The 21,337-nt window shown below is 41.7% G+C and overlaps 3 protein-coding genes across 31 annotated transcripts in view; all 3 read right to left on the minus strand.

Moving 5' to 3' along the window:
• The window catches only part of LOC121719407 (NACHT, LRR and PYD domains-containing protein 3-like), an 851,137-nt gene that overhangs the window by 159,557 nt on the left and 670,243 nt on the right, over positions 1-21,337 (minus strand). The gene's annotated exons all lie outside the window — the stretch shown is intronic.
• The window catches only part of LOC121719377 (NACHT, LRR and PYD domains-containing protein 12-like), a 732,803-nt gene that overhangs the window by 32,364 nt on the left and 679,102 nt on the right, over positions 1-21,337 (minus strand). For 17 of the 26 annotated variants that reach the window (XM_042104896.1, XM_042104897.1, XM_042104891.1 and 14 more), the window contains one exon: positions 12,548-12,712. The exons of 8 other annotated variants lie outside the window; for them this stretch is intronic. In XM_042104896.1, coding sequence (XP_041960830.1) covers positions 12,548-12,712 — 165 coding nt within the window. Of the gene's footprint in view, positions 1-12,547; positions 12,713-13,095; positions 13,267-15,153; positions 15,328-21,337 lie in introns of all 26 variants that reach the window. One more of the 26 variants, XM_042104909.1, reaches the window with a different exon arrangement.
• On the minus strand, positions 15,927-20,257 carry LOC121719483 (NACHT, LRR and PYD domains-containing protein 6-like). The gene is made up of 5 exons (XM_042105177.1): positions 20,008-20,257; positions 18,330-18,604; positions 18,157-18,185; positions 18,015-18,050; positions 15,927-17,349 (listed from the first exon to the last, which is right to left on the minus strand). The coding sequence occupies exons 2-5, from the start codon at positions 18,593-18,595 to the stop codon at positions 16,295-16,297; spliced, it is 1,386 nt and encodes a 461-aa protein (XP_041961111.1). The 5' UTR covers positions 18,596-18,604; positions 20,008-20,257; the 3' UTR covers positions 15,927-16,294.

The raw sequence follows: 21,337 nt of genomic DNA on the forward strand, positions 1-21,337 counted from the left end.
AGGCAAACTTCCAGCAAAGTTCTGGCAACAATGAGAAGTTTGCTACTAATGTAAAATGTGCTCGCCAGTGATTTGCCACCACACATAACCAATAATGGCAAACTTCCAATGAACTTCTGGTGACAAACCTAATTTGCATATGGCATTGCTGCAAATTTGCTGGAACATTGCCAAAAGTGAACTGCAACTGTTAGCCAGAAACCTAATTTGCATGTGAAAATATGGCCTTGCCACAAATTTGCGGCAACTGTTCACCAGAAACCTGAAATTTCTGTAAAGGAAGGCACTACCTTCCAAAAATACATACCCATGAACCAATGTATACCCATGTATGCATTGATGGTGCTGTGCACACTCATTGCTAGAGAAAATTGCATACAATACATTGCATACATAATAAGATAAGTAGCTTTATGTTTATCATTCTGTGTAGTTAAATGAATTAGCTTAACTGAAACCACTAATTTGTGGTGCTATATCGCCACCCTTTCAAAGTCAAAGTCAAAGTCAAAGTCAGCTTTATTGTCAATTTCTTCACATGTTCCAGACATACAAAGAGATCGAAATTACGTTTCTCACTATCCCACGGTGAAGACAAGACATATTCTTCCAATTTAAGTCCACAGACAAACATAACATTCAAGTAAACAAAAAAGTAAGTAAATAAGTAAATAAGAGGGCACATATAATAATGAAAAAAAATAAGAGCAGCAAAATTTGGTTGAAATTGTGCATAGACAGTCAATAAAATACTAGTGCAAAGTCAGGCCAATAAAAGGCTTGGGTAGTTCTGTTTGACCTAAGTAATAAAGAAAGTGGCATAGTGGTGCAAGTTATGTAAGAGCAGCAGAAGTGTTGTGTTTTCAGGACAACAACACCAAGTTGTAAAGTGTACAAGTGTACAAGTGTGCAAGTGTGCAAGTGGAGTAGTGCAGGCGGCCATTGTGGGTCCAATGTCCAGGATGTTATGTAGCTGAGGGTGGAGGGGGGAGAGGAGGGAGAGAGTTCAGCATCCTTACAGCTTGGTGTATGAAGCTGTTGGTGAGTCTGGTAGTGCGGGAGCGCAGGCTTCTGTACCTCTTCCCAGAGGGCAGTAGATCAAACAGATTGTGAGCGGGGTGACTTGCATCACTCACAATTTTGGTCGCCTTGCGGGTGAGGTGGGTGGTGTAAATGTCCTTCAGGGAGGGGAGTGAAGCACCAATGATCCTTCCAGCTGTGTTCACTATGCGCTGCAGGGCTTTCCTGTTGTATTCAGTGCAGCTTCCGCCCCACACAGCGATACAGCTGGAGAGGATGCTCTCAATGGTGCCTCGGTAGAATGTGGTCATGATGGCTGGTGGAGCACTTGCTCGCCTGAGTTTCCGCAGGAAGTACAGGCGGCGCTGAGCTCTCTTCGCCAGTGATGCAGTGTTGGTGGTCCAGGAGAGGTCTTCACTGATGTGCACCCCCAGGAATTTGGTGCTGCTCGCTCTCTCCACCACAGCACCGTCGATGGTCAGTGGCAGGTGTTGGGTGTGACCTCTCCGGAAGTCAACAACAATCTCTTTGGTCTTGCTGACGTTAAGCAGGAGGTTGTTGTCCCTGCACCACGTGGTCAGATGGTCGACCTCCAACCTGTATTGAGTCTCGTCGCCCTTGGTGATGAGACCCACCAGAGTTGTGTCGTCAGCAAATTTCACTATGTGATTGTTGCTGTAGGTTGCAGTGCAGTCATGCGTCAGCAGGGTGAAGAGCAGCGGACTGAGCACGCAGCCTTGGGGGGCCCCTGTGCTCAGTGTGATGCTGCTTGAGGTATTGTTGCCAACACGTACTACTTGGGGCCTCTGACAGAGGAAGTCCAGTAGCCAGTTGCAGAGGTAGGTACTGAGTCCCAGTTTGTCAAGTTTGCAGATGAGTTGTTGTGGTATTATGGTGTTGAATGCAGAACTGAAGTCTATAAACAGCAATCTCACATATGAGTCTCTTTTTTCCAGGTGGGTGAGGGCTGGGTGGAGGGCAGAGCAGATTGCATCCTCTGTAGACCGCTTGGCTCGGTATGCAAACTGGAAGGGGTCCAGGGTGGGGGGGAGAATGGCTTTGATATGTGACATGACAAGCCGCTCAAAGCACTTCATGATGATGGGTGTCAGTGCCACAGGGCGGTAGTCATTGAAGCAGGATGGAGCAGTTTTCTTCGGCACAGGTATGATGGTGGCAGCTTTGAAACATGATGGGACGATGGCTTGCTTCAGGGAAGTGTTAAAGATGTCTGTGAAGACATCCTTAAGCTCCCCTGCGCAGTCCTTCAGCGCACGACCTGGGATGTTGTCTGGACCTGTTGCCTTACGGGTGTTGATAGCAGCAAGTGTCCTCTTCACGCTGTCGGCAGAGAGGCACAGGGGCTGCTCATGTAGAGGGGGATGGGTCTTCTGTGGGCAGGTGCTGTTTTGTGCTTCAAAGCGAGCAAAGAAGCGGTTCAGGTTGTTGAGCAGAGGGATGTTGCTCTCACAGCTCTGTGGCGCGGGCTTGTAGTCCGTGAGGGCCTGAATGCCCTGCCATAGGCTTTGTGCATTCCTGCTGTCTTTGAAGTGGGTGGTTATCTTGTGAGTGTATTCCTTTTTTGCTTCCTTTGGCATCAATGTGGTGTAACTTCTACACAGAGAGCATTTGGTCTATTTATCAAATCATAATGGACATTTGCACAACAGTTAGTACATTTCTCAAAACAGTTCAAACTGCACTGCATGGTGCTTAACCTGCAGAAGTGCGTATCTTGCTCAAAATGTTTATACATCAAAAGCAAATGTTTATGCCAATGAAATGGTCAGTGCAATCAAAATGACAAGTCATGATGCCATTGTTTATGTCAAGATAGTCAGACTGTTTTATCATTTTGTCAATGTGACAGTTTACTCTGTAAGTATTAAGGAAATGCACAAGACAGCCCTATTTCTTTTTTAAAACACAGTTACACATTATTGTGTATGGAGGGGGCTGATTGCAAGACAATGGATATGTTTCAATGTGTTGTTTTTTTTCTATTAACATTGTGGCAGTATATAAAAAAAGCTTTTACTTACAGCAAATGACAAATGGCCAATATACAGTAAAACACCCCTTGGTCAGACATGTGCATCTTTTTATTCATCCTGACATTCCTGTCTGTCAGGTCACATACATTTATATATGCTACACAGACTATGGCAACTAGTTATAACAACTAGTTCAACACATTTGCATGTAACACAAGTGATGAAATAAGGACACTTTATGTGGTAGGACTATTCAACAGGGAACCAGTATAGTGGATTTTGACCAACATAACATTAGCCATTGGAAATAATAATAAAAAACAGCAGACATTCAGTTCAAAATCAGTTGAATGGCAGTACAAAAACATTCACCTATGCATAGATCATAGCCTATTCAATGGTTCATAAGTGAACATAGATGAGTTGGATCACTACTAAGGTCTGGAGGCATAAGCATAGATCAGTTAATCTTTAAAGAGACACAGCTAATCATTTCAATTGCATCACATGCTACTTAATCATCAACTACAACATTTCTCATCACAAAAGGATCACTTGTCACGCAGGCTACATCTCATTTGTCGCATAGACCACATCTTTTAGGTCCACAGAAAAAAAAACAGCGACTTTTGCACAAGCACAGTCACGTAGGCTGCAACGTTTAGGTCCACAGGAAAACCACAGACATTTGCAGACACACATTTTTGCAGACAACAACAAAAATGTTGCAGACGTTCTCACAGACAATACAGTTATAATCCTTTCAATTCTGAGAAATGACCATGATATATATATATATACAGCACCCTTTGCCTTTAAAAATCCCCTTTTGCCAATTCATCTTGTAGTCTCATAATCAGTGGTGGAGGAAGTACTGAATCTCAGTACTTAAGTAAAAGTACAAATACACAGAGAAATATTTACTTTAGTAAAAGTATAAAGTACCACAATGACAACCCTACTTAAGTAAAAAGTACCTGCTTTTAAATGTACTTTAAGTATTAAAAGTAAAAGTATTTGCATAATGATTTATTCTCTTAATATCTATATTCTAAAAGAAAAATCAGTATGGGCTGTGGCATTTTAATTAAGGTACTTTTAGGTTATACTCGACTAGATAGTTTTAAGCTAATGCAATTGTGCTTACCATCTGTGGCCCAGTTTACATTCTGACCTACAATTCTAGAGACTGTAATTCTGGTTATCTACTAGGGTGGTCTGCTGAGTATATCATTCAGCAAAACACGAGAGCCTGAAGTTTAACGGGGTAGACCAGGGAAACGTCGGGTGGATCGTAATGCCAATTCTGCTGATTGAACAGAAAAGTTGCTGAGAAAGGTGTCTTTATGATTAGGTTCAGTTTCACTTGCGCAGACGCACATAGACATTGAATGAGCGCTCACATTTCTACCCCCCCCCCCCCCCCCCCCCCCCAATTGTAGGCTATGCCTCTTTATTTGATCACACACAATTAAGAAATATTTTCTAATCTGGAAAATGCTACGTTTTTTTTTCGACCAGCGGTTCTATAATAGTCTACCGTTTATTTGTGCCGCAAATGATCAGACGTGTGACAGAAGCATGGGCATAGCCTGTAACTTCGCTGATCCGCGGATAGCAATCTCATCGGAGAGGAGGCCCTAACGCTGCAGATAACAGACAGAGAAAGGCACAGAACACAGTTGCATGTCCAGTGTAGCCATGGGTCTGGTGAATATAGCCTACCGAATGCAGATGGCTACAAGCTCACGCTTTGCCTGGTCTAGACTAGAAGCTTATGTTTCAAAGATTTAGAAGCTGGGGACGTAGCGCTCCAGAACCTGTGGTAGCAACCCCGCCCCCTGGTAAAACAAACGTGTTTGTCAGAGAGAAAAAAAATCTGATCATAAAATGTATCGTAAAAAGGAACGATGGTGTTGTAAAAATGTAGCGGAGTAAAAGTACAGATAATTGCTGTAAAATGTATGTAAGTAAAAGTCAAAAGTATGCACTATAAATTCTACTTAAGTAAAGTACAAATACGTGGAATATTTACTTAAGTACAGTAACAAAGTATTTGTACTTCGTTACATTCCACCACTGCTCATAATAAAAACAATAAGGTAAAACATTTACATTTACCTTTATTCATTTGCCAGGCGTGTTTATCCAAAGTGACTTGCATCAATAGAATGACATTTAAGATTTTAACATTTAGGGATTTTAACATTTAAGCAACAGAGCTACAGCTACAGTATACACTAATATAATATTAAGCTACTTCAAGACCCTACCTTGATGGGAAGTAAATTCATTCTGAATAAAAATGCTCTGCATCAGGATTATAATAGAGGCTAGAACAAATGATGGTAAGGTTGACTGCAACATGCGGTATTTTAAAAACGGCATTCAGTTCAGATTTGATAATGGTGGAGGTTATTGTCCAATGTTTATAACAATACCAGTGGTATTAAATGGTTCCTAGAGTTTTGATGTGTGTACCTATTGTGAGTGTGGATAACACAGTGTGATTTTAGAATGTTAATCCAATATCAATCAATACCAATTGGTGAATAAACTCTTTTGTGGTCTAATAAGAGGTGGATACATTTCAGAGGTGGATAAACTGTGTTCACTTGCGTTTAGCCTCCACTACATCCCTGCCCATATACAGTATATAGCCCATATATATATATATATATTCATTTGGTTTGCCCATGTGTGGGCCCATGCAATACCCATGTTCTGTCAGATGTGAAACATTGGAAAACAAAGAAGCCTGATAAGATGTCCTGAGTAACATCTTGTGCACTTGACAACATCATCCCCTTTCATTTCTCATTGCTACTGTACAGATAAACAGAAAAAGAAGCAGGACTAACAGTATTGTAGGTCTACTCACCATGAAATAGGTTCCTGTTGTAAGATATCAAGTTTCCAAGACATCCACATCAATGTCTACAACACGTCTACACCAAGGCTAAGAGGGTTATAAGTTTACAAACTTTCACTTTCAATTCGATTAAGCGTCAGTTAGGCTTCTGTGGTCAGGACGACAGAGGTGCAGATTATAGATAGATAGACAGATAGAGATAGATAGATACTTTATTGATCCTCAAGGGAAAATGCAAGGGTCTCAGTAGCATACAGACATAACACACAACATGCACTTACAGCAGAAATGGTAAACATAAGTATAAGTATAAACATATAACTAAACTCCACTGTACAATAAAGACAGTAGAAGATAAGAAGACAGTAGAAGATATGCGCATGTGCAACAGGCATAGGCTAGTCTTTTTTTCAGCATTTTTTTGCTTTGTTCTTTGGTAGAATAAGGCAAGGCAAGTTTATTTATATAGCATATTTGCACAGGGGTAATTGAATGTGCAAAGAGTAATAGTACATAAAAGCATACAATGGCAATAATTTTCAAATGTTTGAAAAGTAATAATTAAAAGGCATAACACACAGATTCTCATGTCTTTGCTGTGCAAAATTGCATTGACCAGATCAAAAAATAAGCCAAAAGCCAGAATGTACAAAGTGCCGGCCGGCCATCTCAGGTCCACTCCTAGGAGGGGACAGGTATGACTGTCTCTATTATTGTGCCAGGCAGAGTAACTGTGAGGAGAATCAGAGTAACGGTCAGGAGAGCAGTTCAGACTGCAGAACTGGTCATTATGTCACAGCAGGGTGTCATTATCCCACCCTTCCCTCTCAATGTTTTCACAGCCATATGAGCCACATTCACACTCCACTCAGCCTCCCAGCAGCAGCGTCCAGACAGTCCCCTCTCTACACAACACCTGAACCACAAACATAAAGAAACAGCTCAGTGGGAAGTTACTGATGAGAGAGAAAGAGAGAGAGAGAGAAAGCAGATGAGAGTGAAGAGAAGCAGGGGAAAAGAGATAAGTGAAAAAAGGAGGAATGACAGAATAGGATGATATATAGAGGTGCAGGAGTGATGGATGAAGATAGAGAGAGAGGGATGAAGAGGAGGAGGATGAGGCAGGAAAGAGAAAGGAGAGAGAAACAAGGAAAAGAGAAAGGGAGGAGGAAGCCAGAAAGAGAGGAGACAGTGATGGATGAAGGTAGAGGATGAAGGTAGAAAGAGAGAGGGATGAGGAGGAGGAGGAAGCAGGAAAGAGAAGGGGTAGAAAGAGAGGAGGGGGTAAAGAGATGAGGAAGAGGTGAGGAGGAGGAGTGGGGGAAGAGAGAAAAGAGAGGAGTGGAGTAAGAGAGTGAGAGCTGCTGTATGGACAGGTGACAGGTGGGCGTACCTGTTGGAGGAAGAGCTCATGTGATCTGGCACAGGGACACGGGGGAGTTAAAATCCCAAACCCAAAACCCTGGACAGAGGGGCTCAGTGAATGTGGAGTGGACCGTGTGGAGGTGGGTAAGTCTGTCAGAGGAGACACTGTAGAAGGACAGAGTGCCAGCCGGCCAGTCCAGGTACACTCCTACTCTTCTCGAGTGGGAGGAGGGGGCAGGTATGTCAGTGCGTTTATTAATGTGCTTGACAGAGTAAAGGTCAGGAGAGCAGAACAGACGCCAGGACTTGACATTACATCCCAGCAGGGTGTCATCATCATCCCCTTTCCTCTTGGTGCTTTTATAGGCCACAGCTATATCAGCTATTTGCCCACCCCACTCAGCCTCCCAGTAGCAGCGTCCAGAAAGACCCTCTCTACACAACACCTGTTCCCACAGGTCAAATCTCTCTGGGTGGTCAGGATAGGGCTGCTCCGTACATACATGTGTCACCTTTCTGTTTCCCTCAGAAAGAGAGAGATTTCTGTGTGCTGTGTTTGGGTCCAATGTGAGCTCACAGGCATCTGCAGACAAAAGAAGAGGAGAGAACATGAGAACATCCTCATCAGAATATGGGGAGGGACACAGACATTCATTCTTTCTTTTTCACCATGCACACACACACACACACACACACACACACACACACACACACACACACCTACTCACTGCCCACTGCGATCAAGATAGGCCTGAATGTTAGTTCCAGATGCGAATTCCATCTCACACACACTCTCTACACACACACACACTCCTGCTCACCATGCCAACATACACACACTCTCACATACACACACACACTCCTGTTTGCCACACACACACATACATACGTTCCTTTTCACCATGCTAACACACACAAACACACACACACACACACAAGCATCTTGAATGATCACTAACATCGAGGAAACCATTCAATCTTACATCTCAGTAAACGTGGCCGTGCTCTGCTTACGGAAGCATTGTCAGCTCTGTAAGAAAGCAAAATGACACACACACATTATTTTTCTGATATGTCTACCTATTTTTCCACCTGTGGAAAAAGGTGATTCACAGCAACACTGTCACTGCACTGGGGCATTTGGTTCAATTTTTGACGAGTGCCACATACTAGTCACCCACCCCAACCCCTCTTACAGCAGCAACTTACTTTTCTAAGGAGGTCTCCCATTCCAATAAATGACCTAGATCACACCTACTCAGCTTCAGTAATTCAGCAGAGACAGGGTATCAGTTGGTCTGGTTTCTGGCTTACTGTATTATTCCACAGAAACTAGCCTATTGCAGTACATATTCCCCCTGATCTAAAGTAATGAGGTGATGCTCTTTCCAGTTTCCAGTGGTTTCGGACAGTGACAATAGTGGGCAGTTAAATTTAGGTTAGAGTTGATTCCATTGTTGCGATGCCTGCTTCCTAGTTCAACCACTGTTTAGTGAAGTGTCTTCATAAGCAGAATTAATACCCCCTGTCAGACAATCAGAACATATGTATTGTCTTCCTGTCCTTTTTCTCACCTCCATGTCTTTCTGTTTATCTGACATCTGAGATGCATTCAAATGACGGATGTTTATGATGAATATGTTTTTTTCTTCACAGTTACATGTAAACAATCATCCTCTGATCACATAATTTCTCTGAACAGCCTTAGTAAAGGGATTTTAAATATTTGCATCAAAGAGATAACATACATCAGTGTAAAACAGCTATTAAAATACAACTTTGATAATACGTCACTGTTTAAATGTTAATATGATCATACTTAAGTATCTCCAGTTTACAGACAAGATCCTCCAGTCTAGCAGATAACAGCTTCAGTCCTGATTCTCCAGGATGATTATAGCTCAGATCCAGCTCTTTTAGATGGGAGGGGTTTGAAGTCAGAGCTGAAGCCAGACAACCACAACCTTTCTCTGACATGAGACAATCAGAGAGCCTGAGAGAGAAAGAGAGAGAGAGAGAGAAAAAGATTGCTATTTTCATTATTCTTTCCTGCATAGAAATGGATGACACTGTGTCAATCCAAAGTTATTTGTTTATTTTACAACAGCAGACCTGCCAACCTTGGAGAATTTTTTTGAGTAGCACCTCGAGCCGAGAAAATAAATTGCTCATGTCAGCCTTCATGCATAGTATAGTATAGTATAGAGTCTTTATTGTCCTATAAGGATATTCTTTTTCACACATTATTATATTCCATGCAGGATATCCACAGCCTCATACATATAACATATAACATAACACACCCCATGACATATAACATATAACACACCCCATACCCCCCTCCCCCCAGTTTCCCTCCCTCCTCAACACCAAATAAGCAAAAAGGTGGACAGTACAGACAACATAAAACACAAAAGAATAGGAGGATGGATGATTGTCACAGGAGTTTGTTAAGTGCAGTGATTGCTGAGGGTACAAAACTTTTCTTAAAGGGACACCAGGCAACGTTTTCGTGTTAATTACTCATCTTCGTAAGTCGGTATATGGTTAAATGACTCATTACAGGGCGAATGAAGACTCTCTCGCCCGCCCCTACTGCCTGTAGGAAGAATATCCCGCTTGCAAGTTCAGTGTATCGTACCCGCCGACCGAAGCAGGATCAGTTTACATCCTGCATCCACAGCACAGAGGCAGGCTAACGAAACGCTAGCGATTGTTGCAAACGTGTGTATAATGGCAGAGCCGGCGAAGAAGCAGCGAAAACCCTTGACAGAAGCCGCAAAGAAAAGGAAAAGAGAAAAAAAAGTCCAGACCGAGCGAGGGGGAGTCCAGACCGAGCGAGGGGGAGTTTTCGTAGAGAACAAGCATCAGGCTTGCCTGGTGTCCCTTTAAAGTGCACTTTTTTCCAGTCCAGGGCTCTGTATCTGCGGCCAGATGGGAGTAGGGTGAAGAACCGGTTCAGGGGATGGTCAGGGCTGCTTACAATGGTGCGTGCAAGGTGTGTGGTGGCTGTGTCATTTGCATTTGTCATCAGTGAGGCTGGGGGTGGGAAGCTGTATTATCTTGGATGGTAAGTGTGAGATTTCAATGAGTTTGTTCTTGCTGGTGACATTTAGTATGGTGAAGAAACAGGGGGAGCAGTAGAGTAAAAGGGGTTGGATGATGCTTTTGTAGAGTAGCAGAAGGAGATGGGGGGCAACATACAGTAATCTTAGTGTTCGTATTGCATACAGTCTCTGTTATGCACGTTTCTGTGTGATCGTGACATGTTCATTGAAGTTAAGCTTATTGTCAATGGTGAGACCAAGATATTTGAAAGTCCTGACCTGTGCAACTGGTTGGCCATGGATGGTGATGTGAGTGAGTCCAGGGGGTGATTTTGATGCATGAATGACCAGTTCTTTTGTCTTGTCAATGTTGAGTTGGAGGTAGTTATCAGAGCATCATATTGCAAAAACTGTTGTCTGTAAGTAATCCTACTATGGCTGTGTCATCTGCATATTTGTAGTAAGTGATGTTGGGTAGTGAACTCTTGTAGTCATTTGTGTAAAGTCAACAAACAGAACTGAGGCAAAGTTATGGGGAGTCTGGAGGTGGTGAAGGAGGGAGTGGAGAAGGCATGCCACTGCGTCCTCTGTCCCCCTTTTCGGCCGGTATGCGAATTGTTATGGGTCCAGTTGTGTGCCGACAGTAGGTAAGATGAGTTGTAGTATGATTTTCTCCATGCATTTCATGATTATTGGGGTGAGTGCGACTGGACGGAAGTGGTTGGGCTCTGAGGGGCGTGGTTTCTTGGGTACAGGTGTGATGGTTGATGTTTTCCAGAGGGTGGGTATTGTTGCTGTCCTGTAGGATTCCCAGAAGATGGAGTGGAAGATGGGAGAGAGCTCCATTGCGCAGCACTTCAGCACCTTTGCCGGGATGCCGTCTGGCCCTGGTGCCTTGCCAACTTTGCCCCTGGCCAGCTGCTGCTGCACATCCTCCTCTGTGAAGGGCGGGTGGTGAGGTTCATGGGAGGGGAGGGTTCTGAGAAGTTCCTCACAGGTGGGGGTGTGGTCATGGATGTCAAACCCGGTTGAAGAAACTGTTAAGGATGTTTGCAAGATGAAGAGGGTCCGAACTTGGTTGGTGATGGTGGTTATGTTCTTGACCTGTAAGTTTCTTGATTCTCTGGAATGCTTGTTTTGTGTTCATGTTGCTAAACTCCTGCTCCAGTTTGTTTTTATATTGCATTTTGGCTCTGATGCATGCATTAGAATGGTTTGATTGAAGGTACCAACTCCATGTTGTGCATGTACGAATTTATTTATTTTAGACATGCAATAGTCTGCTGCTTTTGTCTGCTGACAAAATTTGATGAAATTCGGTCTGGACTTGTTCCATTGAGAGGCTTTTATGACAATTTGATTGGTCCCCACAGTTCTCAAGTTGTCTGGGCGGGCTTTACACGATGATGGATAGATGAGCAACCATAGATATGCAAGCAACGATGCTTAGTCACTAACATCACCTGATCTTACTTCAGTTGATTTGTCGGCAACAAATAGCCTGTCACTACAGAAGTGAGACATTTAGATGTCGATTTCCTGCCTGTTGTACAAGATGTTGACAGCTTTTGCCATTTTGTTATCAGATGAAACACCCCATAATCACATCCAAATCAAACATTATCAGACTCGCATTCTGAATATAAGTAATTATGGCAGTGAGATCAGTCTAGACATGCAACCTAGTTGCACTAAAACAGTAATATTACATAAATACTTTTCAAAATATCTGACATTATTCATTATGAATATATTCTTGGCAAAATATTAGTCCAAATGTTCATATAAATAAAGCCATCAAGCCAAAACTTAGGAAAAAAAAACTTGTACAATTTATTTAGAAGTTGAAGACACTTGACAGTGTAGAAAAATCCTTGAAAATGTCAAGAATCTAGCACAAATCATTCAAAAGGAATAACTTTTGGAACTTTGGAAGAGCCACAACTCCATTACTATACTATACTACTATAACTAAAGAAGATACTAGTCTAAACTTGTGCATGGTTGTTGTTAAGTACAATGAGAAAATTAAAAACTGTTGGTGGGAAAATGTTCTAAAAGCTGTTGATTTAGCATGGAATGACCTTAATTGTAAATAATGTGACTTTGATAACTTCACTGACATTGTAAAACTCACAAAGCTCAAAGGTACTGTAGGATGACATCTGCACAATGGTTGATGTTCCCCTGTTATGTTGTCATGGTTCTTCTAACTAATCAGGCAATTTAAGAAAATGTCTACCACCAACCTTAATGTGTGCAGTTTACAATGGTGATTAGACAGTCCCTTAGACAGAAGCTGAACTCCAGAATCCCCCAGGTCACTCAGGTCCAGCTGTAGCAGGGAGTTTGGTGACTGTAGAACTGAAGCCATAATCTCGCAGAATTTATCTGTGAGATTACTCTCAGCACATCTGCAACATTTGACAGAATTATGACAAAACTCAACATATTACGCGGGGTTATCATAAATCAAATTGACTAAATGTAGTGAAATAATGACAAAAGTGTCAGACACACTGTGGTTCCCTTACACAACAGGTGTTGAAGTTTACTTCATGCAGCATTTACATTTACTGACACATCAATAATTCATATGTTTTATGTAGGCAAGTAGTACTATATTATTCTTTAAAATGAAAATGGTTCAGTTACTTGTTTTAATATGAAATGGTGTAATTAGCAACAAAAACAAATTACACAAAATAATAATAATAATAATAATAATAATAATAATAATAATAATAATAATAATAAAGTTATATATGAACCAGGAAATGCATGGCCTTACACCAACCTTAATGTCTGCAGTTTGCAGTTAGGGCTGGACATTGCTGTAAAGAGAAGCTGAACTCCAGAATCCCCCAGGTTATTGTTACTAAGGTCCAGGACTAACAGGGAGTTTGGTGACTGTAGGATTGAAGCTACAGTCTTACATGAAGTATGTGTGAGCTTACAATCAGCAAGTCTGCAAGAGAGTTTGACAATATTACAGTACCCTCCAGAATTATTGGCACCTTTGGTAACTAACTTTGTTAACTTTAGTTGACTAAAAATAGGTATAGAAAATAATGTTTTGGTGATTTATTGTAATCTCACAATGAATCTCTATGTCCATTTTGCAGCTAAATATGGGTTTGCGAGGTTTGCTGATCATTACGTTCTGTTTTTATTTCATTTTACACAACTGATTTAGGGCAGTAATATCAGACGGCACCACGAGACAAAGCATCTTTCACCTTCCAAGGTATCTGCTCCAGACAGAGGCACGAAAGCGCAAAATTGGAGCTCTGTCAGAGGGCTTTGCAGCAGGATGCTAGTGCATTTTTGGTGTTCTTTCTCATATCTTTTCAAAGGTATCCAATGCAGTTTTGGGTATTTGGCAACACTATAGCTCCCTCTAGAGTCAAGGAATATTTATATTTTACCTTGCCATTGTAAATACTTCACATGGTTTGCAATTTTATGGAACCAAAAGACTACCACAAGGTGAAGACAAAGAGCTATACTGACCAAAGAGCTATACTGACCACGTAATGCTTCAAGATAGAGGTCTGCACTCCCGCGGTAGACCCGCGGGTCCCGACGCAAAAGAGTGCGGCGCGGGACAACTTTTCAAAGCTCTTTGCGGGAGCGGGCGGGATGAGAGAGGTGCGTTCGCGAGTGCGGGACAAACCGATGATTCACTGCACTCCCGCAAATTAAATATGTGCGTAAAATTAAATATGGAAATGATTAAAGTAGTGTTCATAACTATAGTTCAGCTGGATGTTTTGTTAGGCAGCATTAAAAAATGGGGTTTAAGCATAACTGACGGATAGCAGGCCTATAGCCTATATTGTCATTTACGTGGGTTCAATTTGTTCCAGCTGCTCATTGTCAAAACTCGAAATCGAAAGCATGACAGAGGAAGAGGGCACCAGACTAGGCCTAGAAATCTAGACGCACCCTAGCGGCGGCAAATTAATTTGCTCAGCCTGTACGTCTAGTAGCAAACCATAGGAATTTCTATTGGCTAACACCGTGGATGTTATCCAATCACAGCGCTCTATTTTGTTAGAGAGGCTTAAGACGGGTTTAACAGGATAACGACAGTCCTGCGACGGTGAACAACAAGGAAGGTGGCTATGGCGAACGAAGAGCGGTTGTTTGAATCGGCGTTGGCGTCAACTTTGGAGGAGTTGGACTTGTGCTTTTCTTTGAAAGTTGAGCAACACAATGCACTTAAGTCATTCCTTTCGAAGAAGGATGTATTTGCCGTTTTGCCGACCGGATACGGATATGGTCGTAGCGCTGGCCTATTGCATGCCTAGGCAGTTTGAAAGACAATTCTCTGCCCGTCCCTTGGATTAAGCGAGGTGAATGGTTCGATGCCAGACTATACATTTAAATGATATAGGATGGCCCGCCAGGCTAGGCGGGAGCGGGACTATAAATGACACATTAATGCGGGAGCGTGCGGGAGCGGGACAGAATATTGCGGGAGTGGGCGGGCGTGGGACTGAAAAATCAGTCCTGCGCAGACCTCTACTTCAAGATTTTTGTCAGCTATGCTAGGTGCACAACTCTCCCCAATTACAAGTTTGTTTACCATCAAAATGACTGTTATAAAAAGCTGTTATATTGTGAAAAAACTTTATTGGATGTCTTTAAGCACCTGTGGCAATTTTGTAAATAAAAATTGTAAAATTGCTTGTTACTGACCCATGCTCTAGAGTTAACTCTAATTCAATGATAAAATAACAATAAAACAATAAAATGACAACACAGGGCTGACACAGGGCTGCTATCTATCGGGATGACAAATCCTTTCATGTGAGCACAACCCTCTTCATATTGTAACCACATCACTAACCTCAGTGTTTCCAGTCTGCAGTTTGTATGCTTCAGCCCAACAGACAGCAACCTCACTCCAGAATCCCTCAGAGGATTAGAGCTCAAGTCCAGCTCTTTCAACTGGGAGTTGTCTGACTGAAAAGCAGATGTTAGGACCTCACACGAATCCTCTCTGAGATCACAACCAACCAATCTGCAGTAACATAACACATAGCATGTTTATTATTGCTAATGATTTAAATTAATTGAACTAGATATTTCATCACCACTATGCCACCCAATGCAATGGCCTACAGTTACTATTCTTTGGCTCTGTAATTTATTGTAATACAGATTAAAATGTATGACAGGGCTGCTATTTTTACTCACCGTGCTTTCCTACAAGCGCTCAATAGTACAAGCAGTCTCTTACGACCGTCACTTGTTGTCTTGTACTTTGCCAAGTCAAACTCATCCAGTGTTTCCTCAGACACTAGAAGCATGTAGGCCAGTCTTGAACATTGGGTAGGTGAGAGCTCTTCTCCAGAGTTCATATACTGCTCAATCTCCTGATGAAGGGAATTGTCCTTCATCTCCAATAAACAGAATAACAGATTCATACATCTTTCAGGAACTTTTGTGTCCTCACTGAGAATTATTTTGATGTACTTGGCTGTTTCCTTGAGACTGTCTGAACTTTTTTCTGTGTGTGTCAGAAGGCCTTGTAGGAGTTTCTGATTGGACTCCAATGCTATGCCCAAGAGGAAGCGAAGGAAAAGGTCCAAACGTCCATCTTCCCTGTGCATGGATTCATCTACTGCTGTTCTAAAAAAATCAGCCATGGAAATGATGGTGGGAGTTCTCGAGCCTGCATTAAATAACCTAGTCACACGTCTCCCTATTGCTGTAAAGAAAGATTCTTTTGATGAGAATTGTTCCAAGACTTCTGTGTTCTTATTCATCAAGGAGTGAAATATAAAGAAAGCAGCCAGAAACTCCTGTATGCTGAGATGCACAAAGCAATAAACTTTATGTCGGTCGACTACACACTCACTCTTGAAGAACTCAGAGCACATGCCAGAGTACAATGTAATGTCATCTTCATTGATGCCACACTCTTTTAAACTGTCGTCATAAAACAAGATATTACCTTTCCCCAGTTCGTTATATGCTAGTTCAGATCATTTTAAAATAGCCTCTCTGTTAGACTGCAGCCGTTTTTTATCATCTTGTTCAATACCCTTGCCATATTTTTGGCACTTCCTGTTTGTTTCAGTTAGCAGAAAACAGATATAGACCTCAGTCAGTGTTTGAGGCAAGTAACTTGTGCTGGTTTGATTGATCATTTTCAGAAGAACAGAAGCTAAGATCCAGCAGAAGACAGGTATGTGACACATGATGTATAGGCTCTTTGAACTTTTAATGTGGGTGATGACTTTGTCGGCTTCAGCTTCATTCTCAATCTTCTTCTTGAAATATTCATTCTTCTGTTGGTCATTGAACCCTTGTACCTCTGTCCACCTGTCTATGTACTTAGGAGGGATCCATTTGACAGCTGCTGGCCGGGATGTTATCCAAATAAATGCATTTGGCAGAAGGTTGGCTTTGATGAGATTCGCTATCAACACTTCCACTGATGCAGTCTTCAGGGGATCATATATATCTATGTCCTGTTCTATATTCAGGGAGAGTTTGCTCTCATCGAGACCATCAAAGATGAATATGATATTCGACTTTCTGAGCATGTGTGGATTTATGACCTTTTCATCCATTTCAGGATGAAAGTGAAGGAGGAGTTTGTGAAGAGAGTATGAAACATTCTGTTTCAAATTGAACTGCCGGAATGGAAGTGCAAATATGAAGTCAACATCCCGATGGGCCCTTCCTTCTGCCCAATCTAGAATGAACTTCTGCACGCATACTGTTTTTCCAATGCCTGCAATGCCTGTGGTCATCACAGTTCGGATTTTGTCATGTTCCAGTACACACTTAAAGATGTCATTAGAGTTGATTTTGTCCTTGTTATCTCTATGAAACTTTGATTGTGTTTCAATCCTTCGAACCTCATGCTGTGTGTTGACACCTTCACTCTCTCCCTCTGTGATGTATAGCTCCGTGTAAATTTTACTCAGGAGTGTTTTGTTCTTCCCCTCCTCAATACACTCATAAATCTTACCAAACTTCTTTATCATCCACTTCTTGTGTGTTTCCTTGACTTCATTTACAATTGCATCTTCTGAAACATATGTTTTGTATGACTATGCGTACATGTTAACATTTTGTATGTCTATTGTACATTTATCATCAGTGATATTGCTGGCAAAAAACTATATATATATATATATATATATATATATATTTATATAATTATTTTTACTCGGCTTATTACACGGCTATTCATAATGCTGTAGAATGCTCCATTCACTTGAAGGGGCCTTCTAAATGTCCGGAGGTCTGATCATTTTGTATAACAGACCGTTGCTATGTAACAGACCGCTGTCTACGAAAATGGGTTTGTGCTTCTTGTTGACGTCTTTCATATCATTACGGAAGTGATTGGTTCGCTCATCACAATGAAAAAATGAAAGTCTGCAAGTAAGACGTTGCCATGCAACACCTGAAACTGTCAAGTTCTATTTATGTTGTGAACTATTTGTTTTGGCTGAAACAACGACAGCGACTGTCACAAAATACTTTTAAAAGATCCATTGTGTGAAGTTTCTTTTGTTGTTTTGGAAAGTAGCCATATAATAAGCGAGATGATGTATTGCCTGCTGGTCAGAAAATAAGTCTTATTTTCAAATAATAACAGATGGACATACATACATTATCCCTTAAATAATCACTGCATCATAATTGTACTGTACATATTTCATTATTGTGTCATCATAAAAAACTCACCATCTTCCTTTGTAGAGTTTTGAACAATTACACCCTCTGATACAAAAAAAGTAAAAAGAAAACATGTTTCATAAGAATTCATTAAGGTGCTCAGGTAGAAGTATTCACACATGGGCATGTGTTGAATGCGTTACGGTCTCACCATCTCTCTTTCCAGACTCTGCAGCATCCCTGGAGAAACATGGCAAGAAGACTATGTAAATTCATTATAAATACATACAATACTATTCACAAGAGTAATAGAGAAAAGCTGTTGTGTATGGTGTTTGTTTATGTGTGTGTGTGTGTGTGTGTGTGTGTGTTGTGTATATCTACCTTTCTAGTTTGTCTGCAAGGTTGTTGAGATTCATCTTCCTCAGGATGGTCAGAGTCATTTTCACAGAGCCTTCCCCCCCATATGCCTCCTTCATCTTAGAGGCAACGTCAGTAGCATCACTGTCCTCCAACTTTCCTTTGGGGATGGGCTTAAACCCCTCCATATTCCCCTCAGAGTCAAACAGGTATGTCCTGAACCTCTTCAGGTCTTCAGACTCCAAATCATCTAGAGTTCTGAAGAGCAGGTCCAGAGAGTTTACAGCCATGATGCTCACCTGACATACAGACAAATAGAGATTGTTGGTCTGAACCGCAATATCCACAGCTTCCATGTCTTCTGCATTGTCCTGGGTCACCACAGAATACTACTTCCTGGTGGAGCAGGAAGACTGTGTCTGTATCTGACAGTAAGTTTGGATGTAAGAAGTAGAAGTACCTTTAGAACGTAGAAGTAAAATAAATGACTCATGTTTCAAAACTTCCCTGTTTCAGGACTATTGCAAAAGATTGAAAACACTGAATTGTGCTGAACAGAAGCTGCTTCCTGCCAGTGAGGGTTCCTTGTTCCTTCTCGTTTGGCTCTGGGCTTTTGTGCCAACCCAGAGAAGAAACTACAAGCACTGGTATGTCATCTTTTGCTAATTAATTTACACACTGTATGAAAAAGGCAATGCAATGTGTAAGCTATCATTATTACATATTGCCCCATTTTTTAAAAGTACTAGTGCAGTACCCGTTCAAACAAGCTATTCCTGTAGCCCAATTACATGCCTGCAGGTAGGCCTGCTTTAAACATAGGATATAGGGAAAAACATAATTCCAGGTAAGCATTCAATAATGAATACAGATAATATAATAATATAATAAATGTGAAGTGAGCAGAATTTAAGCATGGCTGCATGTGACATTTTTTACAAATCAAAATGACATAATCCTAACAGCTGCTTTGAGTCAAGGCTATATACTTACATGTAGCCTATTGAATAACTTGATGATAGGTAACCATTTTGTGGAATAATGCATCATCATACGAGATTTGCAACGGTGTGACTCAAAAACAGTCTCTGGTGGCCTATAAGTGACATCACACTCATTTCAATTTAGGACCTTGCAATTGGAATTGTCATTTGCTCATTTAAAGTCTAAAGACAGTCCAAAATAGCCTGGGCTATTCGAAGTGTCTGTTTATTGCACATCATTTTTTTACATAATTTTGAAGAGCCACTGCATACCTGTGTGTGTTGGCGTGTTGTTGCAATATCTGCGGAGTCATTTTATGCAAGCAAACCGCATACAGGGGGTCTTTATTGTTGAGGTCAGACATGTTAACACATCTTGCACTCGCTTAACCTTTTACCCGTGTAACCTACACTGATCCAGTTCTGCCAAAGCCCTGCTTCTATCCTCACTGGTAGCTTACAGTACAGTGGTGTGTGGGAGGGGGAGTGGCTAGCTCATGAACCTTCATCACCATTAACCCACACTCATCAACCTTCATCACCATGAACCCACACTTATAAACCTTCATCACTATGAACCCACACTCATAAACCTTCATCACCATGAACCCACACTCATCAACCTTCATCACCATGAACACACACTTTTAAACCTTCATCACTATGAACCCATACTCATCAACCTTCATCACCATTAATAATAATGTATGCCCTCTTACCTCAGTGTCCAGAGGAATGGTCCCTTAGATAGTTACTCAGCTGTCCCTGCAGTAAATACATTTGATCACTGTGCGACTGCAGCATGAGGGATGCATCTTTTACAGGAAGAAAGGCGTCATATGTGCATGCTATAGAAAAAGAGGAAGGCTGTGGTTTGGTGTGGTGGTGGAGCGTAGGGTTTGTTATGGCGTGTGTGGAGCAAAACAGGAAGTTTTTGCTCAAACAGTAAGGGAGAAGCTTTATTTATCTGACAGCAACGTACCGTACAACCAAAGGGGACAGAGCCTTTGCAGTAGCAGCCCCCATACTCTGGAACTGCCCCCCCCCCCCCTCCACATCCGTGCAGCCAAGTCTCTAAATATTTTTAAGTCCCTTTTAAAGACCCACCTCTTTTCACTTGCCTTTGATTAGTGTCTCATTTTTTAAGTGCCAGTGCATAGTGTCCCCTGGCTACTTTTTTATATGTTCTCTTTTTTACATTATTTTAACTCCTTCAGTCATCGTCTTGTTGCCCTTTTCATATGTTTCCCTTCTGCCTAAGGTCATTCTTTTGTTTATTGCACTTGGCACTTTATTGTGAAGCACTTTGGTGCGGCTCAGCCGTCTGTAAATGTGGTATAGAAATAAAATTTGACTTGACTTGACGTACACTAAGTACAGAGACAGTTCCCCTGGAACAACTTGGGGTGCCCTCCTTACCCAGAGCCTCAACGATGGGAGCCAGGGATCAATTCCACAACTTTCTGCGAGTCCATTTGGAAGCACAGTTTTCTAACCACTACACAAGGGACAGCTGGCAGTGCTTTTAAAGGTGAGGTGAATTGGGGTAAATTGGATGAACAAGATGCCCGCCACCTCTCCATGTCATTGCCACTATAGCCTACTAGGTGATGGTTCTTAGTTTTACTGTTTGCCACTAGGGGCACTGTTAGCCATACGTTTCTACACCAGCAATCACTTGTAGTTTCACAATTTGCCACTAGGGGTGCTGTTAATCATACTCTTCAACACCAGCAGTCACATGTTGTTTCACAATTTGCCACTAGGGATGGTGTAAGCCAGTGTTTCTCAAAGTGTGGTCCGGGGACCACTGGTGGTCCGCAAGCTATCCCAAGTGGTCCGTGAGCAGACGTGATAAAATATAATATAGATGAGTTGTTTGCAATATTGAACCAACTTGTATGTAAATCCAAACAGTTCTGCAACACTGTCTATGCAAGATTTGCCAGTTTAAATCATATGAATCCTCTGACACAATAAGCAAAGTGCAGAGACAATAAGCAAGGTGGTTCAGTGAGTAGGCCTATTGTGTAGGCTAATATACTGTTG

This window comes from Alosa sapidissima, chromosome 9 (assembly GCF_018492685.1).
Source record: "Alosa sapidissima isolate fAloSap1 chromosome 9, fAloSap1.pri, whole genome shotgun sequence".
NCBI lineage: Eukaryota > Metazoa > Chordata > Actinopteri > Clupeiformes > Clupeidae > Alosa > Alosa sapidissima.

Bases quoted from the DNA above. Each gene is read 5' to 3' on its own strand.
- LOC121719483 (XM_042105177.1), bottom strand. From the start codon at position 18,595: ATGGCTGTAAACTCTCTGGACCTGCTCTTCAGAACTCTAGATGATTTG. The intron at 18,186-18,329 runs GTAGATATACAC...ATGTTTCTCCAG, and splicing joins CTTGCAGACAAACTAGAAAG to GGATGCTGCAGAGTCTGGAA. The intron at 18,051-18,156 runs GTGAGACCGTAA...TTTTTGTATCAG, and splicing joins AGAGTCTGGAAAGAGAGATG to AGGGTGTAATTGTTCAAAAC.